Raw genomic sequence first — 23,101 nt, forward strand, 5'->3', positions numbered from 1 at the left:
AAACCTGCATACATGCAGTATGTTTTATTTACTGATTGAGTGGTCCTCAACTAGATTGGCTTCGGGACCTGGATTTTATACTGGACGACCAAACATGGTACCAAAATAGCTTACTGTACAAAAGAAACAAGAATGCCCTTAACATCAAACATTGAAATGTATGAATACTATGAACGCCATAAGCTTAACAATAACAAGGTAATTCGCTAGTAATTAATATATCACAGTTTCAAGCGGTGACTTTTTTTAACTGGGTATGCTGGGTGGCGCGTCAATGTCAAAAAATGCAGATGCATTGGATGGGTTTATAATAAGTGAGATGTTTGCTACTCACTTGCTTACCTCATGACACATAGCAACACAGCTAAAAGTATTCCTAATATGTCTGACCTTTTCACTGAAATTAGCCTATGTTTACCTGTTGAGACATGTCTTTACAAGCACCATAAAAGCTGTTGAGTTGAGGAAGGAAAGGGGCGTTTGCTAGATATGCTGTATTTTTGTAATTCTGCTAGCTGACACTAGTGTCGCAGAAACTACTAACTTCACCCTTAAACGCATAGGCTGAGGACAGACATATAGATCAGAGGCGACAATAAGAAACATCATGGCAGGTGTTCATTTAAATGTATATCGGAAGTATTTTTAATTAAGAATTAAGTATAATATGATCAATATTAGTAGCCTATTATAAATAATTATATTTATTATAATTTTATAATTATATTTTACCTACAAGTAGTATAAAAAGTATAATGAAAAAAAATATTTAAGTATTCTTGAAAAAATAAGTTGAAATAATGCAAATAAATGATTTTAACAAATGCATAGACTTGATTAACAGCCTTGGATAATTACAGTAAGTCTAAAGTAGGTCTTTCTTTAACAATTTATACGTTTTCGTAAAACAAAACAAAAAACAATGAAGAAAATAAAATACAATGAAAATAGTTTATGACTTTTTTTTTTCATTTTATACAGTCTACTTAGTTTTGTATCAAATTTCTCACTAGAAATTAAATCAAAAGTTAAAGTTAAAATATGTATAATTTACACAACTTTAAGATGCCATCTTTATTTGTTAGCTCAGCTGTCACTGAATTGAACGCACAGGATTGTGGGATATCAAAGACAGCGAAGGATACATCTACGCTGCCTTCAAAACCGATCAGATAAAGGTTTCTCAGTAGACAAGATCATTGGATTCAGACCTGGCTTGTTGCTTTCCTACCTCTGAATCCTTCTAGCAGAGGAAGCATTTTTCAGCTTTCAGACGCAGCCTCTCTCCATGTGTTAGCATCTGTCTAATTTGGCTACAGGCTAATGTTAACCAAGTGACTGATGAACCAAAATGCCCTTAAGTTTGATTGAGCACACAGGGTTTGACATGACATGAATGGGGAAGCATATGCTATTTTGCCTTCTTAACTATGGAGGGCTATACAGTTATTTGCACTTTATTATTAATATTCAGCAATGTTTTTGCCCCACCGTTCACAATCCCATCTGAACATACTGTAGCTAGTTCAGATCCATCAGATGACTGTCAACCCTGTTTCTGAAGAGTGTAGGCATTGTGAGACATTTAAATCAACCTGTGGCGAAACTTTTATTGGCATGTAGTTGTGCTGGCCTTTGGATGCATTGACATATTTATGAGTGCTGTTCTATGCGCATACAGAAAAAACAAGTAAATAAAAGATGGTCCCATTTAACGTTTTCCTGTCTTGTTTTTCTCCCGCAGGAGAGAGGACCTGACGAGAATACTGGACAGTGAATGAGGATTCGCCCGGAGGGGAACGGTGCTCGTCTATGTGTTTTTTCTTCAATGACAGGAGTAATCGGGCTGTGTTTGAGGGTCTGAAGGCAGGAGACACGTGCTGGAGGAGGTTCTCAGCGTACGTCGGCATCTAGCAGCAGCTGCCTTTTTAAAGGACCATGTGGTTAGCCGCGCGCAAAAACCGGCTCCTTTTGCACCAGCAGGACTGCTGCGGTGGCAGGGCTCGCAACGTTTCTCTGTGGATATGGATTTTTTGTTGGTGTATGACGCTTGTCTGGGGACAAGGCTACTACCCCACTGTGAACACGCAGTACGGGAAATTACGGGGCGCGCGGGTTCCGTTGCCTAGCGAGATCCTGGGACCGGTGGACCAGTACCTGGGAGTGCCGTACGCCGCCCCGCCGGTGGGGGAGAAACGCTTCCTACCCCCTGAGCCGCCCTCGTCTTGGTCGGGGATCAAGAACGCCACTCATTTCGCGCCGGTGTGCCCGCAAAACATTCACAACGCCGTTCCGGAGATCATGATGCCAATCTGGTTCACCTTTAACTTGGATATAGTTGCCACTTACATACAAGATCAAAACGAGGATTGTTTGTATCTAAACATCTATGTTCCAACGGAGGATGGTGAGTGTGTCGGGTATAACGAAGGAAAAAATCTCACTATTACATTATGTCACTTCCTGTGTTGTGTTTGAAGCATGAGTTGTCGTCTGGCGCATGCTGTGTCTGTGTACACCATTTCCATTCTTCATCTTGACTTGATCTGCCATGAAGTCTTTCCATCAACTCTTCCCTTCCATGCCACTGTTATGGGTTCCTCTTTTGTGTTGTTCAAGAGAGCAAACCAAAAAGAAAGAAAGAAAGCCAGTAGAAAGCAGTAATCTTTTTAATGTAAGAGCTCAGATTCTAATCTGACATGAAGTTTGGATGTAATGATCTTGGTGCACCTCCCTCTCCTCACTGTCTTGACTGTTCTGGGGGATTAGCGATCCGAGATTAGCTTGCTTGATGCCAGAATGAGGCTTTTTGTAGAGTTGCTAAAATGTTCTGGAACACAAGAGGCCTGTGGCATCAGTCCTAACCATGTAAGACCCTTTACTGTCCCACTTTCTTCTGTTAATGTTCAAAGCCTTTATTGAGGAACTTAAGATCTTTAAACGAATTTGGTGATCAAGTTGTCACCCCAGCACAAAGAGCATTTCTTACAAACTCATACAGATTTGAAAGCACTAGCTCTGTTCCAAAACCTAGCGAGCTGTCTTCTAAGGATGCCTACATGTTAAAGTGACTTTGACTGATATGAATGCGGAAAGTTCATTATGAGGGCATGGAAAGACAGTGTTAGTTTGAAATCAAGTGGGCATGCAGTGAAAAACACTACTGTGCCCATTTTAAATTCTCATTGGTCAATTAATGCCTATGTCACAGTACAGTTTTTCTCAATTGGTGCTAACCGTAGTAGGATTACCAAGTATTGTTTGTTTATCCGTCGCTGCCAGATGACAGATGAACTTGATTAGCTATTATAATTAAGGGGTTCAAGCGCAAAGCACTGAAACCCTATTGTAATTTTAAGGATTTGTATTATTATTCTTCCGCCGCAAACCTGATTGTGCAGACCAAACCATAAGGCCTAGAGACTTGAAACTTGGCCAGATGGTAGGTCTCAATATGGGGAGAGACTGACACGATATCACCCCAATCAGCCAATAGGGAACAAAAATGCAAAAGTGTGCCTAATTCCTAGACCGTTTGTAGTAGTCATAAGTGCTCTTATATAAATACATATTTCCATTTTCATTTCCGCCAAGAAAAATGTTCTGCCATCTTGGATTTTGTCCGAAACCTACTTTTCCGAACTAGTCCTAGGTTCTTCACCCCACTGGAACTAGAGGTCGACCGATAGTGGATTTTACAGATACCGATATTTAGGTTTGACCGTACATGCCGATAACAGATTATTCAACCGATTTTTTATTTTTTTTTATGGAATTTGGATAAAAAAACAAACATAACACTCCAAGTAAAACAGTGCTGAACTGAAATGTGCTAAATTAAATAAATATATAAATATGAATATATTAAAATGAGAAGTTCTACAGAACAAATTCTACAGAAAATAATTTAAACATTCAAATATTACTGGTCTAATGTGTTTTTCTTTAGCTATAACCTAGAAACATACGTAAATTTCCACTTTGGTACCACTTTGCAAGTCCCATTTGTTAACAAGGATGTATTAGCTAGCTTTCATGAACTATATGCAATATAATTTTTTACTGCATGTATTGATATTTGAGCAATACAGTTGTACCATGATCATTCATGTTAGTTCATAGTACATTAACTAAGGTTAACAGATAAATAAAATGTATTAGTAAATGTCGAAACTAACAATGAACAATACTTCTACAACATTTATTAACCTTAGTTAATGCTAAAAATGTTATCTTATTGTAAAGTGTTACCATTTCATATAAATACAAAGAGTCATTCTTAAAGATGGCCATCTTTACAGGTGCTGTCTGTAAGCATGACAGCTAGTGGTTGAAATCGGTACTGCAGTCCAAATTCAAAATATCAGAGATTGTTGTTTCCCCCGCCCCTCCTCCTCAGCCTCGACGCTCACACTGGTTGCCAGTTTGAGGACACGCAACAGGAAACAGCGCAATTGAAATTGAAAGCCGAGGAGACTAACAGACTGTAAGTTAATGAGTTGATTAATCCGCGTTTTAATATGCTCTCGTTCATAGAGATTTTTAGATGGATATCAAGTTTTTTTAGGTTGTGTAGAGACTCTGTTTCCAAGTCTGCAATACGTTGTGTTTCTTGCAACTGGCATCACAGCTGTCGAAATACTATTGGGTGAACTGGCAGTGGGCGAGATCACACAGACCAAAACAAAAAACAACTGACAACACAGAACGTGTAAAATAATAAGTAAAATAACTGGCTGTAGAAGTTTTTTTCAGAGAAACAAGTATGTGAACTTAGCATGTTTCATAAATATCTGCAAACATATTATGGTATTTTTATGCTTTAGTAGAAAAAAAAAGTTACACACATCACCTTTAAATATCTGCAAAGGCCAGAGCATTAAAATTACATAATTGTAAGTACATGTACATGTATAGTCTCTCACTTTATTTGCTTCTATTTCAGAACACTTGATGAGTATCTAATCAAAATAACAATATGTATTGTAGTAATACAAAAAGACCTGGAAAAACTATTGGTGTGGATTTTTGCCGATAAACGATATTTCCACCAATCAACTATCGGTACAGATATATCGGCAAAACCGATGAATCGGTCGACCTCTAATTGGAACCAAACCAGTGCAGAAATATTCATGTAATATTGGTTCTAAACAAGAATGCAAACTTTATGGAGATCGGACCATAGGTGGTGCTATAACTGTTAAAAAGCTTTAAAAATCATAAATGGTCCTTTCCATCTCTGATCTAAGTGGTTACAGGCTTGTTAAATAAAACATAATACCTTTTTACTCATATGCTTAAAGGCCTTAAAGCGCTTGAACCCCGATAACTGCTGCTCGCAGCTATATTTATTATTATTATTATTATGTACCCAAGCAAAACAAAACTCTTAAAATACAATGATTGCAATGGTTGGCCTCAATGATTGGCTTATTTCTAAAGCGTTAGTAAAACATTTGCATGTTGCTAAGCTAATGACAAAAATCTAAAATAAATAAGGCATAGTGCACAAGTACTGGGGGAAAATGAATATTTCACTTATAATTTTTTCATGAGCTGTCTAGGACCACACTATGTTTTGGAACAGAGCTACTGTTTAATTGAAAGCTACAACTTAAAATACAACTTAAGTCATAAAACCAAAATGGACTTAAATGTGGTGGAGCACACTTACAGCAATTCTCTGCATCTGTTCGGTCTCATTCTCAAAGCACATTTGGTGCATCGTACAACAGAGCCATGCATTTCTCGTGCAAAACCTAGAGTGATGCAGCGGTGCAGGGATTGTGATGAGGAAGAGTTCAGTCAGTTTCTCTTGTGCTTGTAAAGGGTCTTATATAGCAGTGCATGTGAAACTAGGCTTCCTGTGTTCCAGGGTGCAGCAAATCAATTCCGCCTTTTTTGGAATATTTTCTGCCCAAAAGACAGAGCACCCCAGCTAACATTCTGGACAGGTTCTCTTTGTTGTTCTTGTGGGGAGGGGGAGTGACGTTGTTGCATGTTCTCCTCAAACGTTTCTTCCAGAGCCTTCTGTTATTTTGTAGTCTTTTATTCATTTTACAGTCAAAAGAATATCCAAGGAATGTGCCAGAAAACCCAACAAGAAAATATGTAGAAAAGGAGGTATGTAAGCAAGCCAACATTGGAGCCAAATACAGAGAAGAGAGCGACTGGTACTTCCTCTCTCGTTCCCAAGGGATATCTCCGTCAACTACACAGTCTTGTGCGCTCAGCAGTGTTAAAAATGTCTGTATATTTCTTTTAACATAGTTTTTTTTTTTTTTTTTTTTGTGAATATGTGTTATTTCAAATTACTATACAATGTGTATGTAGACAACTCCCAGTTATACTAGTTGACATGAAGTGATGCCCTTATTTTTTTAGTTATATATAAATGTTTTGTCATTTCATTTGAAAAGGTTAATATTGTTAAATTAATTTTGTCACTTGATTTTGCCCCCCAAACGTGTGAATAACCGCTGACAGTTCTCTTTCAAAAATGTTTAGTGTTCATGTTCAACCTTAAGTTTAAAAACGTTAAAAATGCCAAGATCAGTGCAAAAAAAAAAACTGCTGCTCTCTAGCAAATACTTGCATTATGTCAACTCAACAGTCAAGAAGCCATCAAAGCACAATAATGTTGACTATATGCTTTGATTCCTTCTTGACTGTTGAGCATGACAAGGTCAATATAATTGCTTACTGAAAACTAAAGATTGCAAGCAAAAATGTCCTTTTTTTTAACGTAAGACGTTTTTTTGACCATAGAGAGTTCATAATATTATATTTAAATGGGCAAGTTTCATAGCTGAACAGGGTTGAATAAAAAGTTATAAAAGTTATGAAATTTGGCACACAGATAGAGAACAGTCTGACCATTAACCACAGCAATTTTGGAGTCTCTACATCAATCCCTCTAGCGCCACCAACGGATCAAAGTCTATGGTGGCAGAAATGATGGAATTCAAGTTTATTAGTCAAACCGTTCTCGAATAATGTGCGAAGTTGCAAACTAATTCGACAAAGAGCACGCCAAAAGCGACATGAGGATATATCTCTGCAACATTTTAGTAGACCCAACTTGGTGTTTGTTATGACAATGATGATCTAAGGATACCTGCAAAGATTCGCCACAGTGCCACCTGTTGATCAAGAGATATAAAAATATTGTTGCTTATTTCTGAGCAGTTTGGCCAAAAAACTGATGTCTTTAGATTTGGTGCAGCGTGCCGAGTTGAATGATACCCAACTTTCCCATTTCGGCTATTTTAGGCATCACCCATTTAGATTTTTTGTCTTAAAATGCTATATTTTATGAATGCATTGGCATATCGTTACAAAACGTATCTTCGGCATGATGTCTTGAAGGTACTCAAAAAGTTTTGGGGCAGTGCCACCTTGTGTTTAGAGACCCCTGTCCAAGACCGTTGGTCCGATTTTCACCAAAATTTGATTCAGATCATCTTCAGACCATGACGGCAAAAACGTATGGATTTCGTATTGATTGACAAAACCATTATCATTTAACATATCAACGAATTTGATGGTGTGATGCCAAACTGAATCTAAAGCTTAATCTCTGCAAGGCTTTGCTGTATTGACTCCAAACTTTGTGTTTGTCATTGTCACCCTACGCTGACCAGACCACGTCAATTTGATGATAGCGGCACCTATTGGTCAAAAGTAATGTAAGCAATGTAATATTATTACAAGTGATTTATTTATGATTTTTTAACCATTTGCTTAAAATCATCTACAAATGTCTCGAATTAGTCATTTTTGAAGTTAGTGTGCTTGGCCCATTAATCACTGCTTGCAGCTATATTTATTATTGTTATTATTATTCGACAAGTACAATCCATTTAAATGTAATGGTGATGAATGTGACATGCAATTTGGCTGATATTTTAGTGACAATTTTTTAAAAGAAATACTACATTTTAATGCATTGTTTACTATTTATTTTTGCATTGCACACTAAGAGTTCAGTCTATAAAATACTTAATTACTATAACTTATTAATCTTAATTATACATATAGTAAGTCATGGGGACACACAAAATGATAACGTTTCCTGACAATGACCTATATATACATTATCTACGTAATGCTGAACTCATGTTTTAATAGACAGCACATCCAATTTATTCAGCGTTGTGACACTGATGTCATAACACAAAGAATCATACAGTAAGATATGAGTCAGTGATGTCATACAGCTTGATACATGTCGGAACATGCAATATCATATGACATGAGTAATGATGAGTGTTCCTGCAGCACAATATGGAGTCTGTCATTACAGAAACCTCTGCACCAATGTCAAAATCAATGCATTGTATTAAAAGCAACAGCCATGAGGATATAGTTCCAGTAAATGTAGCATGTGTTTAGAGAAGCATATAATAGATGACCTCAAAGCCACAGATACGGACTAAACGCGAAAACTGAAATGTTATCTAGTTAGATGTTGGTTTTAATTGGGGTAAAATCAATGCTTCTGTAAACAGTATTAATAATGACATCAGCTGAATTTAGGGATCCATTCTCATTGTGATTCATTGAATTGCATTGGATTTCATTGAGAAATGTTCAGTGTTTAAAAACAACTTAAGCTGTACAGGCAACATCTGTGACTTGTTATCAATAACCACAAACTAATTTAAACTCACCCCTCAGTTTAAAACAAACAAACAAAAATAGTACAGTAGTGCATTAACAGTAGAGGTCTATTGGGAAAGTGTACAGGAGGATTTAAAAGCAGAAATTTGAAGCTTGTATTTTTGTTAAAGCACTTAATTCTTCCATCCAATGATGTGTGTTTTTTGAGATGTTGTCTAAAACGGACTATCTAGGTGAACTTCTGACGTTATTTCTGTAAACAGCACTTTGACGATAGTTATGTCATTTTTCTTCCTAAAGCCCTCGTGTGTATTCTGTGAAAGTTGGATATAGGTTTGCTCAGGTGTGTTAGTGATTTTATCGCATTAGTCTAATATTAACACGGATAATGTTTAGGTTTTGTGGCTATTCTTTTGAAACCGTGTGTGTCTGTATAACATAAAATCCTCAGTGCAGACACTTTCCAATATAAACCTCCATCATAAATATATTGTTGTGCTTTTTCAAAATGATTTTAATGTCACAGATGCTGTCTTGCTCGTCACTGGGGCTTGTATTAAACCCTGAATATGCCTTTAAAGCATTTTGGGCAAACTGGAATATGGATCCCCATGACCTTCTCTAACCACGCAATTTGCATTTTTAAAGAAAACAAATTAATTTGATATTGTTTATGCATATTGTTATTATGTTTTCATTGATAAAACTGAGTTGTTTCTGATAAACTGTAAGCTCAGCAAGACCTAAAAACTGCTGAATAACACGTTTTTTTAGAAGATAAAACTAAACAAACGCTTTATGACAGCAAAATGATAACAAAAATGGCAGTAATTTGTGCATTATTTAGTACTTGCATTAGCACACTTAAAACAAAAGGTTATAATGAAATAAGTGCTGTTCCTCTGAAATGAACATTAGCATGTTTCCGCTACAGAATAATAATAAAACAAGGTAATTGTGACTTAATTTTATTCTCGCAATCCTGAGTTTAGACATAAAATTGAATTGCTAGATATAAACTTGCAAATTGCCATATAATATGACAGCTGTCTTTACACTGACACCTAGAGGTGTGGATGAAGCATTAGACAAAAGCACGTTTACGATGACCAATTCTACCAATGTAGAAATGCACCAGATAAAGATAAAAGTGCAAAGATAAAACGAGCGGTATTCAGCTGATCATGTGATCTCAACATGTGGCGACACGCTCCACGTGAAATAAAAACTGCAGTCTTCACCTCAGGATTATAAACAAAATATCCTATTCAAAGGTGTAAAACCTTACACAAAACATATCAAAATAACACGCAAAATCTGTCACATTTGTAGAAGAGGTGTCTGGAAAAAATAATGGCATTGTGTTGTGCATCAGATTCCCTGGAAAGCTTCCGGAATCAGAGAATAGAGAACGGCAGAGCGAAACTCCCGTGTCACAGTCCCGATCGCAGTCTCTCGTGATCTTGTTATGAGAAATGTAAATAACAGCCAAGCATCAAAACCAATGTCTTTCCACAGAAGCAGCTGCTGAACTATTAACAACAGCGTTCAGGGGGAAACTACGGCTGCAGTGAGTTTGCGCTGTCGGTTAAATGATCTATGTGGTGTGAGGGAAAGTCTTACGGGAACAAGCCTTCCCTAGAGGAGCCGTCTGTCTGGATATGGGTCAGGAACGCATTTACTCTACCTCGTTTATTTCCTCTTCTTAATATACTTAGATTTGTTGAATCTACAAATATCATGGCTGATAGCATTAAAAAGAAACCTGAATGCTCTTTTTGTATCAAGCCAATGGTTTCTTGTATTAAATGGTTGTTTTGTTTATCAGAGTTTCTACGGGCATTTATATTCGGGGTTTGCAATATCCCAAGGCTGTTTGCAATTTCCCAAGGCTACACGTTGATTATATTAATATCATGTAATATATTAATGTATAAAAGCAGCTGAAGTTTTGAACTCGCAACACAACATTTGCATTAGAAAGCACAATTCTGAACTCTAAAATGAGGGTTTTGGTTGTTAGAGAGCAATATTTTTGATCAGACCAAAAAATAACCTGTTAGTCTCAACATGCAGCAACATGAAATCTTATGTAAATTCCGTCAAATTTGCATAACATAAAACCATCAGTAAGGGTTGCCAGGCAACAGTACGCTTGTGCTCTAAGAGCCTGTTGATGGTCTATCCACTCCGTCGAGCTGTTTCAATCCAATTTGCCCTAGGGATTTACAAAAGAAAATTTTATCAAGACATTATGTTAGGTGGAAAAGCTGGAAATGTGACAGAGAATGGAGGTACACTCAGGCTGAATCACACACACTCTCTCTCACACACACACACACACACACACACCTAGAAAAGGTCTTACATTTAGTAAACACATTAAAGTTCACAAGTGCACAAACACTTCGATCTGTTACCAGAAAGAGCTATTTTCTGATGAATGCACAAAAGTAAATGACAAAACCCTAATTCCTCGTTCGCTTTAAAATCTTAATTTTAATCCCACAAAACTGATCCATTGACAAATTATGAAATTGCATTTTCACTGCAGTTTTTTGCTTTGTCATGTCAGGTTCACAGAGTATTTTTGGCGTAATTTTGATCTTCAGAGTTTGTCAATTTTGGATGCAATCGTGTTGTTTTTCACAAACACATTAAAATACATTTTCTTCTATAAGAGAGAGAGAGGGAAGAAAAAAATAAGTTGTGGGGTTTGTTTGAGGAGAGAGGTTAAAAAAAGAGGCTTCAGAGATGGAGCTATTTATTACAGTTATAACACAATTTGATTGATTGCAACAAAAGTCCACTGAAGGCGAGCTGAAGTTTAGAAAACCATAAGCTGTTTATTTGACACATATAATCCACAGTGAACAGAACAAGACGGTGACGTGAACTCAGCTTGATTGAAGCCCTGTTCGGGCGGTAAATGTTTCTCGTGCGGATGTAAGGTATATTCAGCATTTACAGGGGTTAGTTTGTGATTTTACATCCGAATATAAAATGTTTTTTTGACGAAATTTTTGCATTTGAAAGATGTACACTTTTATTACTGAAGTACAAGAACAATATTTCAACACCGCTCCACCACAGCGAGCAAGAATAAAAAGAAGAAAGAGAAAAAAGGGGCTGTTATTGTGGCAGCAAATACAATACAGTACTACATTTAAAAATATAAACCAAGCTTTGTTTTTACTTAATGTAAAGAAGAGGTTGCATCAACTTATTTCTGCTCATTTTTAAAATGACATTCATCATCATTTTGAGATAAAATGCAACACCATTTTAACAGTCAAATTGGAGATTTAAATAATCAAATAATAGATATGATATTATTTACTAATTATTCCCAGCACATGATCAAACTGATTAAACATTGTGCTTCTTTGGAATAATGAATCGTTCACAATAAGGAACATTAAGTAAGTAATCAGGGTCAAATCGGGATTCATGTTGACCTTTAAGCAGTGGTTCTACTTTCGTGAAACATGTGAAAATGGGTCACATAAACAGCAGGGGGAAAACGCTAAATGTCAATAATAAAATGCTAATATGCATTTAATTTGGAACAAAATGACACAATAAATTGGCTCATCAACATTCATAAGAAGGCGGTACGTCCAATCAAAGCCATCGGATGTTGTTTTGCACAAATGTATGTCAGACAGATCCCAACATTGACAGTTTGTGTGGCAATCATCTGGAAAAGTTTAGCCAAGGACACTTTTGCATGTTTTGGTGTCGTGTTGGGTCATGACTTCATGTTGAATGTAAAAATGTATAATAAGGAACAATTAGTGAATTAGATGTCATGAACTCACAGTGAACAACGTTTTTGCAAGCATTTATCAATCTAGGCTAATATTGATTTATAAATATACTGTTGTTCATTGTTAACTCGAGTTTGTTAATAATACATTGACACAAGGACCCCTTAAATTATACAACAATTCACAATGACCTTTCATTACTGACCCAGGCTCTTATGTTTACTGGATAAAATCATAATCATAATAAGCATAATTATAGAGGCTGCACATGCAGAGCAATGTCTAGTAGATAATATGTTAAAATAAGATGAAACATATTTATTCACACTTGAATGTTCCATGTAATCTCTATTACTTGTTAACATTTTATTGAGTTCCATTTGTTTTCCATCCCTGGAAATCACTAATTTAAGGTTCCATGACTATATTGTAATAACATGCTTAATGTACCAAATTAATGTTATTTATATACTTGGTCGTTAAAGCTATCAATATTTATGTATGGTCGTATATTTTAATTATACTTGATATATTTTAATGTGGGAGAGAATGAAACGTTTAGCTGAACTTTAGCTTCTTAATCGTAGCTTGGGTTCAGATCAAATACGCCCTGCAGAACGAATGCTAATTTATACAACTTGAAATGTTAAAATGTATTAGCATAAGTAGAAATTAACATTAACCATGATTAATGGCTGTAAAGGTGTTCATTGTTATGCTATTGCGGTTAATGTATAGGACCTTATCACCAAACCAATTGTGGACCAAACTATACATATGTTCTGTTCTGAATATTTTATAATCATATACCATATGATGCTAGCAGGAGGCGCTTTTAATGAATTCTGTAGTCTAAACTTCGTGCATCTATTTCTGTTTATAAATTCAGTTTAAGAACTCCCTGCTGTTAACAGAACGTTTAATGCCTAAAGGGTGTTTTTTTAAAGATTGCATTAATGCCATTCCCCAAGTACATGGTCAATTATGATTATTTGCTTCTATTAACATAACATTCCGATGTTGGCTACAGATTTCCCATGAAACGCGCATGCATGATGAAATCACTCAGGGAGATATTTCTGTTTTAAATGTCATTTATCAACAGAGAATTCCTGCTTTGGTGCGGTCTAATTGTTTGAGAGACGGGATCAAACCGGAGAACGTTTTTACACGCCATTCAGAGGGGTTTTTTCCCACGAGAAAGACGAATTGGACAAGTCGTCATATTCCGGCGGTCTGCCAGCGTGATGGAAACTGCTAAGTATTAGAATCTGAACCAGGCTCCGACTGAGCAGTGACAGACAATAAAATGGCATGGAAATGGCTTTTGGATCGCTCGACTTTCCCGAGGTTTGAGATGTGTGCGCGTGTAGCCGCAGGCATGGCAAACAGCAGAGGCATAAACGGAGAAAAGGGGTGGGCGGAAGTTAAGGAAGAAAGGCACAAGGGAAGCGGATGTCCCCTCCGCTTGATATGGAGCAGCTCTTTTAAATGTGCGGCAGCCCATAGGCCTGGCGTGAGCGAACTCTTCATTCAGTGACACTTGAAATGCAAGACACAGCTTATCCAGGAAGTTTTCCTTGGGATCCCACACTGCTCGCTGGCCCAGTGTATCTGCCTGTTCAGAGCGCAGTGTCTTTGTTCTTAGTCCCTCTATAAAGGGCCGGTTATTCCTCCAAGGTCGGGTTGTAGCCGTTTTCGTGATCTATACATCGCTTGCTCATTTCATCCACTCCAAAATCAGTATGTAAGTTCTTTAGAAACTGCTGATATTTCAGCGATCTTAATGTAATCATCAATTTCCGTGCGCCATTTTTTTTCTTTTTTCTCTCTCTTTCTTTCATAAGCGCTCTTCGCAGTCACTCTTGGTTATTGTTCGGTTAACGGCAAGGACAGCTCATAATGCGGTCCTCTATTTATCCAGCACTTGTAATAAAAACAAAAGGCGTGTGATATAAAAGTCCTCTGGGCTACTAATGCCCTGGTGCAAATTTTTGTCTGTCCTTTATCTAGGATTATAGTCTCCTTAACCTTTAAAGTCGACATCAAGTCGAAATTGGTCCTATAGTCACTTCCTTAATAACATGTTCCTGGTTTTATTGTACACAATTTCGTAAGTCCTCAGAAACGACTTTCCTTTGTGCTGTCATCCACGAGTGCAGACTATAGTCAGTGTTATTTGCGGATTGCTTTAGATGAAAAGATGAGGTTATGGCAATAATAGCAAATAACAATGTGCTCACACTCTCAAGGTGTCTGATCCTTTTGCAGGTTACTAGAAAAACAGCAAAAGTGCCTTCAGCTTCTGTTTACTGTGAAGTCTGTGGCGTCAATAGACTTACACAAAAGGCATCGATATTTTAGAAAGTAAAACTAGTTTCTCAAAATGCCTTGATATTGTTGCAGGTAAAATGAGTCATGCTTGTGAATTTTTACAAAAAAAATATATTAAATATTGATTATGCTATATTTATACATTTAATCAGGTGTTCCTGGATCTGGAAAAGGAGGAGAGATGATTGTATCTGCCTGTTGTGTGTTTTATCAACGCGAGTTCATGGGTATTCATGAGTATTCGTACATTTTAGGGCTTTGAAACGATTAATCGTGATTAATCGCATCCAAAATAAAAGTTTGTGTTTACATAATATATGTGTGTGTACTGTGTATAATTATATAATATATTAATTATGTATAATTTTGTATAATTATGTATCAATTATGTATGCTTTATATATATTAATAAATATATATAAATACACACACATGCATGTATATATTTAAGAGTTTATATTTATATTTTAATTTGTTATTTATAAATAAAATATGGTAACACTTTATTTTACAATGGCCTTGTTACATCTGTTACATGTACTTACCATAGTAATAACAGTAAATTATGCATAATTACATGCAACTAACCCTCAACCAAATCATAATCCTACCCTAACCCTATAGTAAGTACATGTAGTTGCTTAATATCAGTACTTAAATATATAATTACACTGTAACAATGACACCTTAAAATAAAGTGTAACCTAAAATAGTTATATATAATATAAATTATATATAAATATACATTATATACATGCAAATATTTCTCAAATATAAACATGCATGTGGGTGTATTTATATATACAAAACAATTACACACAGTACGCACACATATATTATGTAAACACAAACTTTTATTTTGGCTGCGATTAATCGAGATTAATCGTTGCACAGCCCTAGTACATTTACATAAGTTTGCATAGACAAAATATGATATTGACACATTGACGGCATTTAAAACATGAATTATTTATATACAGTAGGAACAACTTAACAAACATGTTAAAATGATCATTGTTTTGTTTGCCGTGGGACACAAAAGTAGATTTCTGAATATGCTGTGACTCAAGAAAATGACCATCAAATATACTACAACTGCACCTTAAAATAATTCATTTAAAGTAATTCATTTAATTCTTGCTCTGTAATTCAAATCTTCAAAATCATATGATTGTGTTGGATTATTAACTCAAATTCAAGTCTTCATTCAATGATCTCCATCCTCAGTAGCGATCATAACCACCAAATATCGCACTCATTAAAAATTCTGCTGCTTTATGATAAAGTTTTACATTTATGCTCTCGCCTGCTTCATCACCGATTGTGACATGCCGTGTTTCGCCATTTCTGAGTCGGCATCATTAGAAACGCTTTGAACATCATAGAAGTCAGTGGAGAAAAGCCCCGCCCCCTCATGACGGGATTGGTCACATGATTGACTCTTTGGTTCACTGCAGTTTTAAGAAGAAAATACTCAAACTGATGAATTTGCACATTAAAAATACCACATAGACAACATTAAACACTTGATTTTCACCACAGGGGGTCCTTACTATTCCTCTGCATACTTCACATTGAAATTCTTTTCCAGAAGTGACAAAAGATCAAATATTACTAGAAACGCAGAGGAATGAGAGGGACTGTTAAATAGAGAAGCCACACAGGGAGGATTTGAGACAGACAGTAAAGTGAATACCATCTTGGATTGTTAGAAATCAACATTTCGCCAATAGGTCCCTCGCCACATTGTGACCTTTCCGATATGTAAATCTGGGCTCAATCCATTGTCACTCTGACCCACTTCTCCTGCGCTTCAGAATGGGATGCACTTTACATTCAGTGAGCTTTTACACTGACGCATAGGTCAAAGAGGCTGTATTAGCTCACTGTAAAAGCTGAAGTGTGTGGAGACGCTGGACCAGATGGGCTGCCGTCCGCTGAGGTTAATATCAATGTGATAAAAAGCGCTGAATAAAGCTGGGAATCTTATTCAGAACCATTTTAAACTAATTATTCACATGGCATTCATTTCTGTCAACGGTTCTTAAAACGTGTATGTTTTAATGACAATACGAATGAAATACTGTACTAAAATGGTGGTGCTACAAGAAAACTAAATGAAAAGTATATGCAGTGCAATGTCAAAGCGAATAGTGTAGTCTGGGTCAATATGAACAAATGAATGATGAACAAATGGTCACAAAGACCCCAAAATCAAACTCATGTTTAAATCATCTAGTGACTAACTTGCTTAGTTTTGTGAGACTCAAATCTGTGTAGTTACTGATTAGTTGTTCATAAAATCTAAAGGTATGGTCAAATAAATTTGCATTAGTTATGCATTAAGTTTTTATAATTCTACATTTTGTTACAGATTTGTTAACAGTCAATAAAAATACTCAATTCCATTAACAAATACAATTTTAAATTTTAGTATTGTATAAGTAAATGTTAAAATTAACAAACTAAGATGAATACATGCTTTATCTTTCATTGTTAGTTCATGTTATCTAATGTAGTTAACTAATGTTAACCTTATTGTAAAGTATTTGATAAAACATTAAAATATGATTCCAGAACATTTATCAAAAGTACAATCGTCACCATCGTAGCATCAGAATTGTGAGATATAAAATCAAAATTGCGTGATATAAAGTCAGAATTGCGTGTTATAAAGTCAGAATTGCGTGATATAAAGTCAGAATTGCGTGATATAAAGTCAGAATTGGGAGATATATACACTCACAATTACGAGAAATAAACTCGCAATTCTGACTTTATAACATGCAATTTTGAATTTATATCACACAGTTCTGACAGTTTTTTCTATGGTGGAAACAAACTTCCATAAAGCACGGTTTTCATACATTGATGTTATTGACGGTTGATAAATCCAGGGATTTTGCATTTGTATTTCAAAATTCGATTTTCGCTGACGTGAGTTTAACGTCAGCCATATATTAACGCCGGATCGTTTGGTCTTTGAATACTCACAATGAAAAATAATATAGTTTATGGGAACTGCAACACGATGCCATTAAATCCAGACGCACTACAAAGGACATTTGAAGTGACAGAGCTTTCTCGCCTCGGGTATCACAGCTGCCACCTCTCTCAAACAATGCATTCATTCAACTTAACCTAACAGTGTAACGCCACACACCTAGTGCGCTACAACACACGCACGAGACAGGTCTTTCCATGCACTTTAAACATGTGTTTGTACTGCTAAAACCTTGCACTTCTTAAAAGAACAGCATGCATAAAAGATTGACCTCCCTTCTCTGATCCTTTCCCACTGATTTAAGACATGAATCATTGGGTGACCGGGATTTTGCCAAGTAGGACAAGTTCCTGGAACAGCTTTCCAAACTGACCCGACAGATTTTAGAGATAGGGTTTTTGATAATACTGTAGCTATACATGCAGATCAACGAATGTGCTGATTTATCCAACTGGATCTGTACAAACACTGATGAAGACATTGTGGTGATGTGATTAGTTGCATCTGTTTTGTAGCGTTCACTTGAAATGAACACTAATGATGAAATGATTACGCTTTGAAAAGCAGAGTCAAATCTATATTAAGGCATTTTAAAATGGACGAAGAATAATGAAGTTTACTCTATCATTACAAATTGTAGCTTGTCGTGTTAATGCTTTTTAATGCTTTTATTAATAGTGTGTTAAGCTCTTGACCCTCTGAAAAGTATGTCATTTATTTGAATGAAACTGCAGCACTCATTGTATTGTACTACTACTTTGTTTGAAAAAAATCTGTATATATGATTTGTAATATCAAGAACAGACTTAATAAGAGGGTGGAACACAACCGATCGTTTATTTTAATGCCCTGCTATTGAATAATCTGTCATGTTTTTTAGACATTTAACCAAATTTACATCAAAATTCTAACCTCTTATTAGGGTTGTGTTCTAATAGATGCACATTATGTGAACTTGATTCTGCATACAGTATTAAGCAATCATGTTTGTACATTTAAGTGATTTGTGTTAGCTATTGGTCATTTACTGTAAGTCAATGAATACTGTCTAATCTTGATCACATGTGGCAGCTCTTTGTTAAGCTTTTTTGTCCATTTTTCTTGTCTTGATGATCATACTATTTAGAATTTTCCTGTGCTTCTCTGTATTTTCCCCGCTTTACTAACAGGAACCCATTCCAAAAAACAGGGCGAGGATTTATCCGATAACGACGGTGATGAAGATGAAGGTATTCTCTTTGGTGACAAAAGACAATTGCATGTCTTGGATCTTTTTTTTTTAGCTTCTGTTTTCTGTAATTTGAATGCAGCCCTCCCTCTTGCACCTTTTTATCTTCTCTCATGGTCTAAAGAGTCATCGAAGTCCTTTGTGTGGCTGTGGAGGATGACTGTGTTTTGAAGACATCAATACTTAGCATGTCAGGGAGATTTTTGAGAGGTAGCGTGAATTGCGTAGGTTCAGCTTGGCTTCGTGTTTTGTTTTTTTTCTTCTTCTTTCATCTGTTGTATATCAGAGGCTACAGACGCATAATTGTGTTGATTAGTGCAGTGATTCTCAACTGATTTTTCTTCACAACTTAACATAATAATTTATCATTCAAAAGTCACAAGAATATCCTTAAAATCAGATATGGAAATTTCATGAACTATATAAACCCAACAATATGCTAAATTATTGAGTTTGGTTTCTAAATGTCTTTACATATACGATTTACAATGCATATAAATACCAAACAATCAGTTGTGTCAGTAGTTCACAGCACAACACACTTTTAGGTCAATAAGAAACATTTTTATCCTCGTCACAAGTAATCTTGGGTCATGTTGGCTTGCACCTTGCATAGTTCTGTCCATACCTTTCAGGGATAACAGCATGCTACGCAACCTGTCCATGTTGCCAAGTCTCTGATTAGTTTGTATCAAAATTGTACTGAGTGATTGAACGCAGACTATTTAACACAATGCAAACTGCTCAACACAAACGTCACCCATTGCTATGACCTCCACATGAGAAACGTTTTACATTTCATCATGAAAGGGTGATTTTACCATTTATTTATTTACATCGAATATGCTATGCCTTCGCACTTTATAGTTAGATACACCGGATCCGTTTCCGAAAGGTCTGTAGCAGATGATGTCAAAGTTGAAATTGGTTGAACCTTGTTACAGTGCTTGACCTGCGTGCAACATAAAGCCGGCTGTACTGCTGATGCTTGACGCCTCGTTCCATTGAGTGTCATCTAGTCATGTAATAACTACTGTATAGCAGTTCAAGGCCATTGTATAGTGCAAACACATATTTTCATGAAGTGGTAATCGAAATCTTTTCGTTATAGTCTCAACGCTTGGCTCCCGTGTATAGCATGCAAGGTTTTCTCACACTGTCTGTGTTCAGCAACATGGAGGCAGATATGAGGCAAGCATGTGTATCACAACACAGTTTTTAAAACAGCCGAATGGATTTAGATGAGGAGAGAGAGGCTGACAAGTTGTGGTAAGAGGATTAGCCACGGAGGGGGGAAAGCATGCGCGCAAGAGAAGTTGCCAATCAGCAAGAGCATTGTTCAGTTTCAACATTTATCTTGGGATATTCTGGGCTCAGGGTGGATATCTGGCGAGATTAGAATAGGGAAAGTATTCTTCCCCGGTTACTGCAAAAGGCTTAAACCCCAGAACCTATCTCAAATCCTGTTATTGTTGTTCCTTTATGCTCCTAAACTGACAATAGATTTTATAGGTGAGGGACATGTTCAGTGCTGGAGTTATGGTCTTGTTGTACGCCCCTACTGTGCCTTTGTTGGTTTAGACCAAGTGCTGCTCTCAGTTTGTGTCTGGCTGGCCACATTTACTGTGTTTGCAGGCGAGATGGCTTCGTATTTGCCATTCTACTGTTGTACTTTACAGCAGTGTCTAAGGCTGAAATGGAAACTGAAGCAAGTCACGTTTGAAGCGACTCAGTCAGGGGTATTAACAGCAGTGTTAATCGATATGCTTTCTTCAATACCAGTAGAGGCAGAGGCCTTGTAATGCACACGTCCATATGTAGAGGAGCTTCCCTCGGGAGGATTTGGACTTCCAATCCCAAGCGGTTGCATTACCTTTGCAATTGGCTGGTTCAGACAATCCAATTTCTGACTTGTGCAAATGTGGCGGCTCTCCATGAAAAATTCACTAGGCTCCAGCAGTCAAGCAGCATGTCCTTACAGAGGCTTTTCCGCTTGGTCTGGAGGTTGGGTTTATGGCCGAAGCAGTCCCAGTGGGATGTGGATCCAGCTCTGGATTGAGATGTAGTCCACTGAGGTGTCTGTGTTCTAGCCCAGGGCATGTTTTTGCATGAGGTGCCAATTACCTTGCATCAATGGCCTGCCTGTTTTTCCTTGACTCTGAATGGCCCAGAGATATGGCGTCAACTGTGACAATAGGGAACATGGTTTGTGAAGCATGCCATAACATTAAAATAAAACAAGAATACAAAGCAGGCAAAAGTGGCAAATGAGCTGAATGCGTTGCCCTTGATTGGAAGGTTGTGGTTGGTGAATAGTTCCTTGTTAAAGCATTTTTTTGTGATCTCCACTGAAGATATCAAATGTAAGAGAGCTACAAATGAGTGTTGACACTTGAACAGTACGTGAATGATATTCCACTTGAGCCAACTATATATCAGTATGCCCCATTTGTCTAACAAGGCGTGCAAGTCAAAGCAACAATACACGGACACAGAATCTACAGTTGAGCTGCCACTGGATATTTGTGAATTATAGTAGTAGTGATCATGACACATTGTTCACCTTACAACCTCTACTCGTCTCTGGCTACATAGTATCATTGTGAATCTAGGCCATGCTTCCTTGGCAAACATTTCTAGACGACATCACCACACACTTAACCCTTCGCCAGGTCACGAAGGAGCCTTTAGGCTCAAATTATGGCAATCTCTTTCTGCTCACTCTGACTGAATCCCAATTCATCTGCTTCTAGGTAGGAATGCAAGCTAGGAAGTCAATACATTAGTATTGGGATATCTGTGTCATAAAATAACACCTTGTTAACATGATAAATGCACATACCTTTCTATAGGTAAAAGTGTGCTTGGGCGTATACTTCCGAAATTCCACCTGAAACTGTACACAAGCAACTTTCCAAGCAATTTGATGTGTTTGATTTGGGATGCAGCAATCCTAATCTGATTTACTGTCTCTGATGGATACAATATGACTTTGGATTCAGCCCAGATGTCTGTCTTTAGCACTGAAATAGACTGGGCTCATATGACATAATGTAACTAGCAAGCTGTTGGCATCATTTCTCAGCTGGTGGTCCTTATTTCAGTCATCAAGCTTTGCACAAACATATTGCAGTGTCTCTCATTCTGTAGAACATCTCTGGCAATTAAGCCAACCTCAGGTGCTGCTAAGCAAAGCTATACAACACCTTCTACAACTTGGTTTGCACTGTTATTGTACATTTTGTAGGTGTATATTTAGGCACATGGAACTAATGATTAATGCAGAACATGGCAGTAGTTATAAATTGTCCTTGGCCCACAGGAAGATATACCTTGTCTCATGTGTTTCCTGTCATAGACTTCCCACCTCTGACAAATAGATGCACATTGCCATTGCACTGGCTCGCTTATCCATGTTCTCTAATTGGGCAAAAGAGCACTTAACTCCTCTAGACACCAGCCATCTTCTGATGGTGCCAGTGGCCAGGCCAGCTCCACCTGCTGGGGTGTTAGGATGGATTTCACAGAGTTCAGTACCCACTGTCAGACAGGATGGGTTAAATAAACAATGGGCCAAACTGGATGTATGCCTGTTTGTATAATGTTGTGCCAGTAGATGAAGGAACAGACTGCAGACATAGTGCATATGTTGCGTTGTTGGCTAGTAAGTTGAAATAACTCCTATCCGCAGTCTTAAACTTTGATGTATAACTTGTCCTACACAGTTTGTGGCAAAGACATGAGTGACCTCAAATTACACAACTTGTTTTGGAGAGGTGTGCTATTCGTTTTTTCCAAGAGATTGAATTTAGGATGAACTTACAATACATTTGTAAAAAAAAAAAAAAATATATATATTAGGGATGCACGATAATGCATTTTGGCCGATATTCGATATGCCGATATTTTCAAACTAATTTTGTCCGATGCCGATACCGATATATACACATTTTTCCCCTGATATATTTACACTTTAATTTTACTGAAGAGAAATCCAAGTCTCTCTCCTGTACTACCTTTACTGTATTACACTCATGTGTTGTAGATAAGGCAATACACAAGACAAACAAAACAACATTTGATTCTACCATAAATGTATAATTTTACAAATGTAGACAGACATTCACCCCTGAAAAATAG

The 23,101-nt window shown here is 36.9% G+C and overlaps 1 protein-coding gene across 2 annotated transcripts in view; it reads left to right on the forward strand.

The window, feature by feature from the left end:
- Nucleotides 1-23,101, forward strand: part of nlgn3a (neuroligin 3a) — a 216,383-nt gene that overhangs the window by 60,296 nt on the left and 132,986 nt on the right. The window contains exons 2-4 of one of the 2 annotated variants that reach the window (XM_084134013.1): nt 1,745-2,407; nt 6,067-6,126; nt 18,903-18,962. In XM_084134013.1, coding sequence (XP_083990139.1) covers nt 1,939-2,407; nt 6,067-6,126; nt 18,903-18,962 — 589 coding nt within the window. In that variant the 5' untranslated portion in view covers nt 1,745-1,938. The remainder of the gene's footprint in view (nt 1-1,744; nt 2,408-6,066; nt 6,127-18,902; nt 18,963-23,101) is intronic. The other variant, XM_084134014.1, reaches the window with a different exon arrangement.

This window comes from Abramis brama (genome assembly GCF_963993115.1).
Source record: "Abramis brama genome assembly, chromosome: 13".
Classification (NCBI taxonomy): domain Eukaryota; kingdom Metazoa; phylum Chordata; class Actinopteri; order Cypriniformes; family Leuciscidae; genus Abramis; species Abramis brama.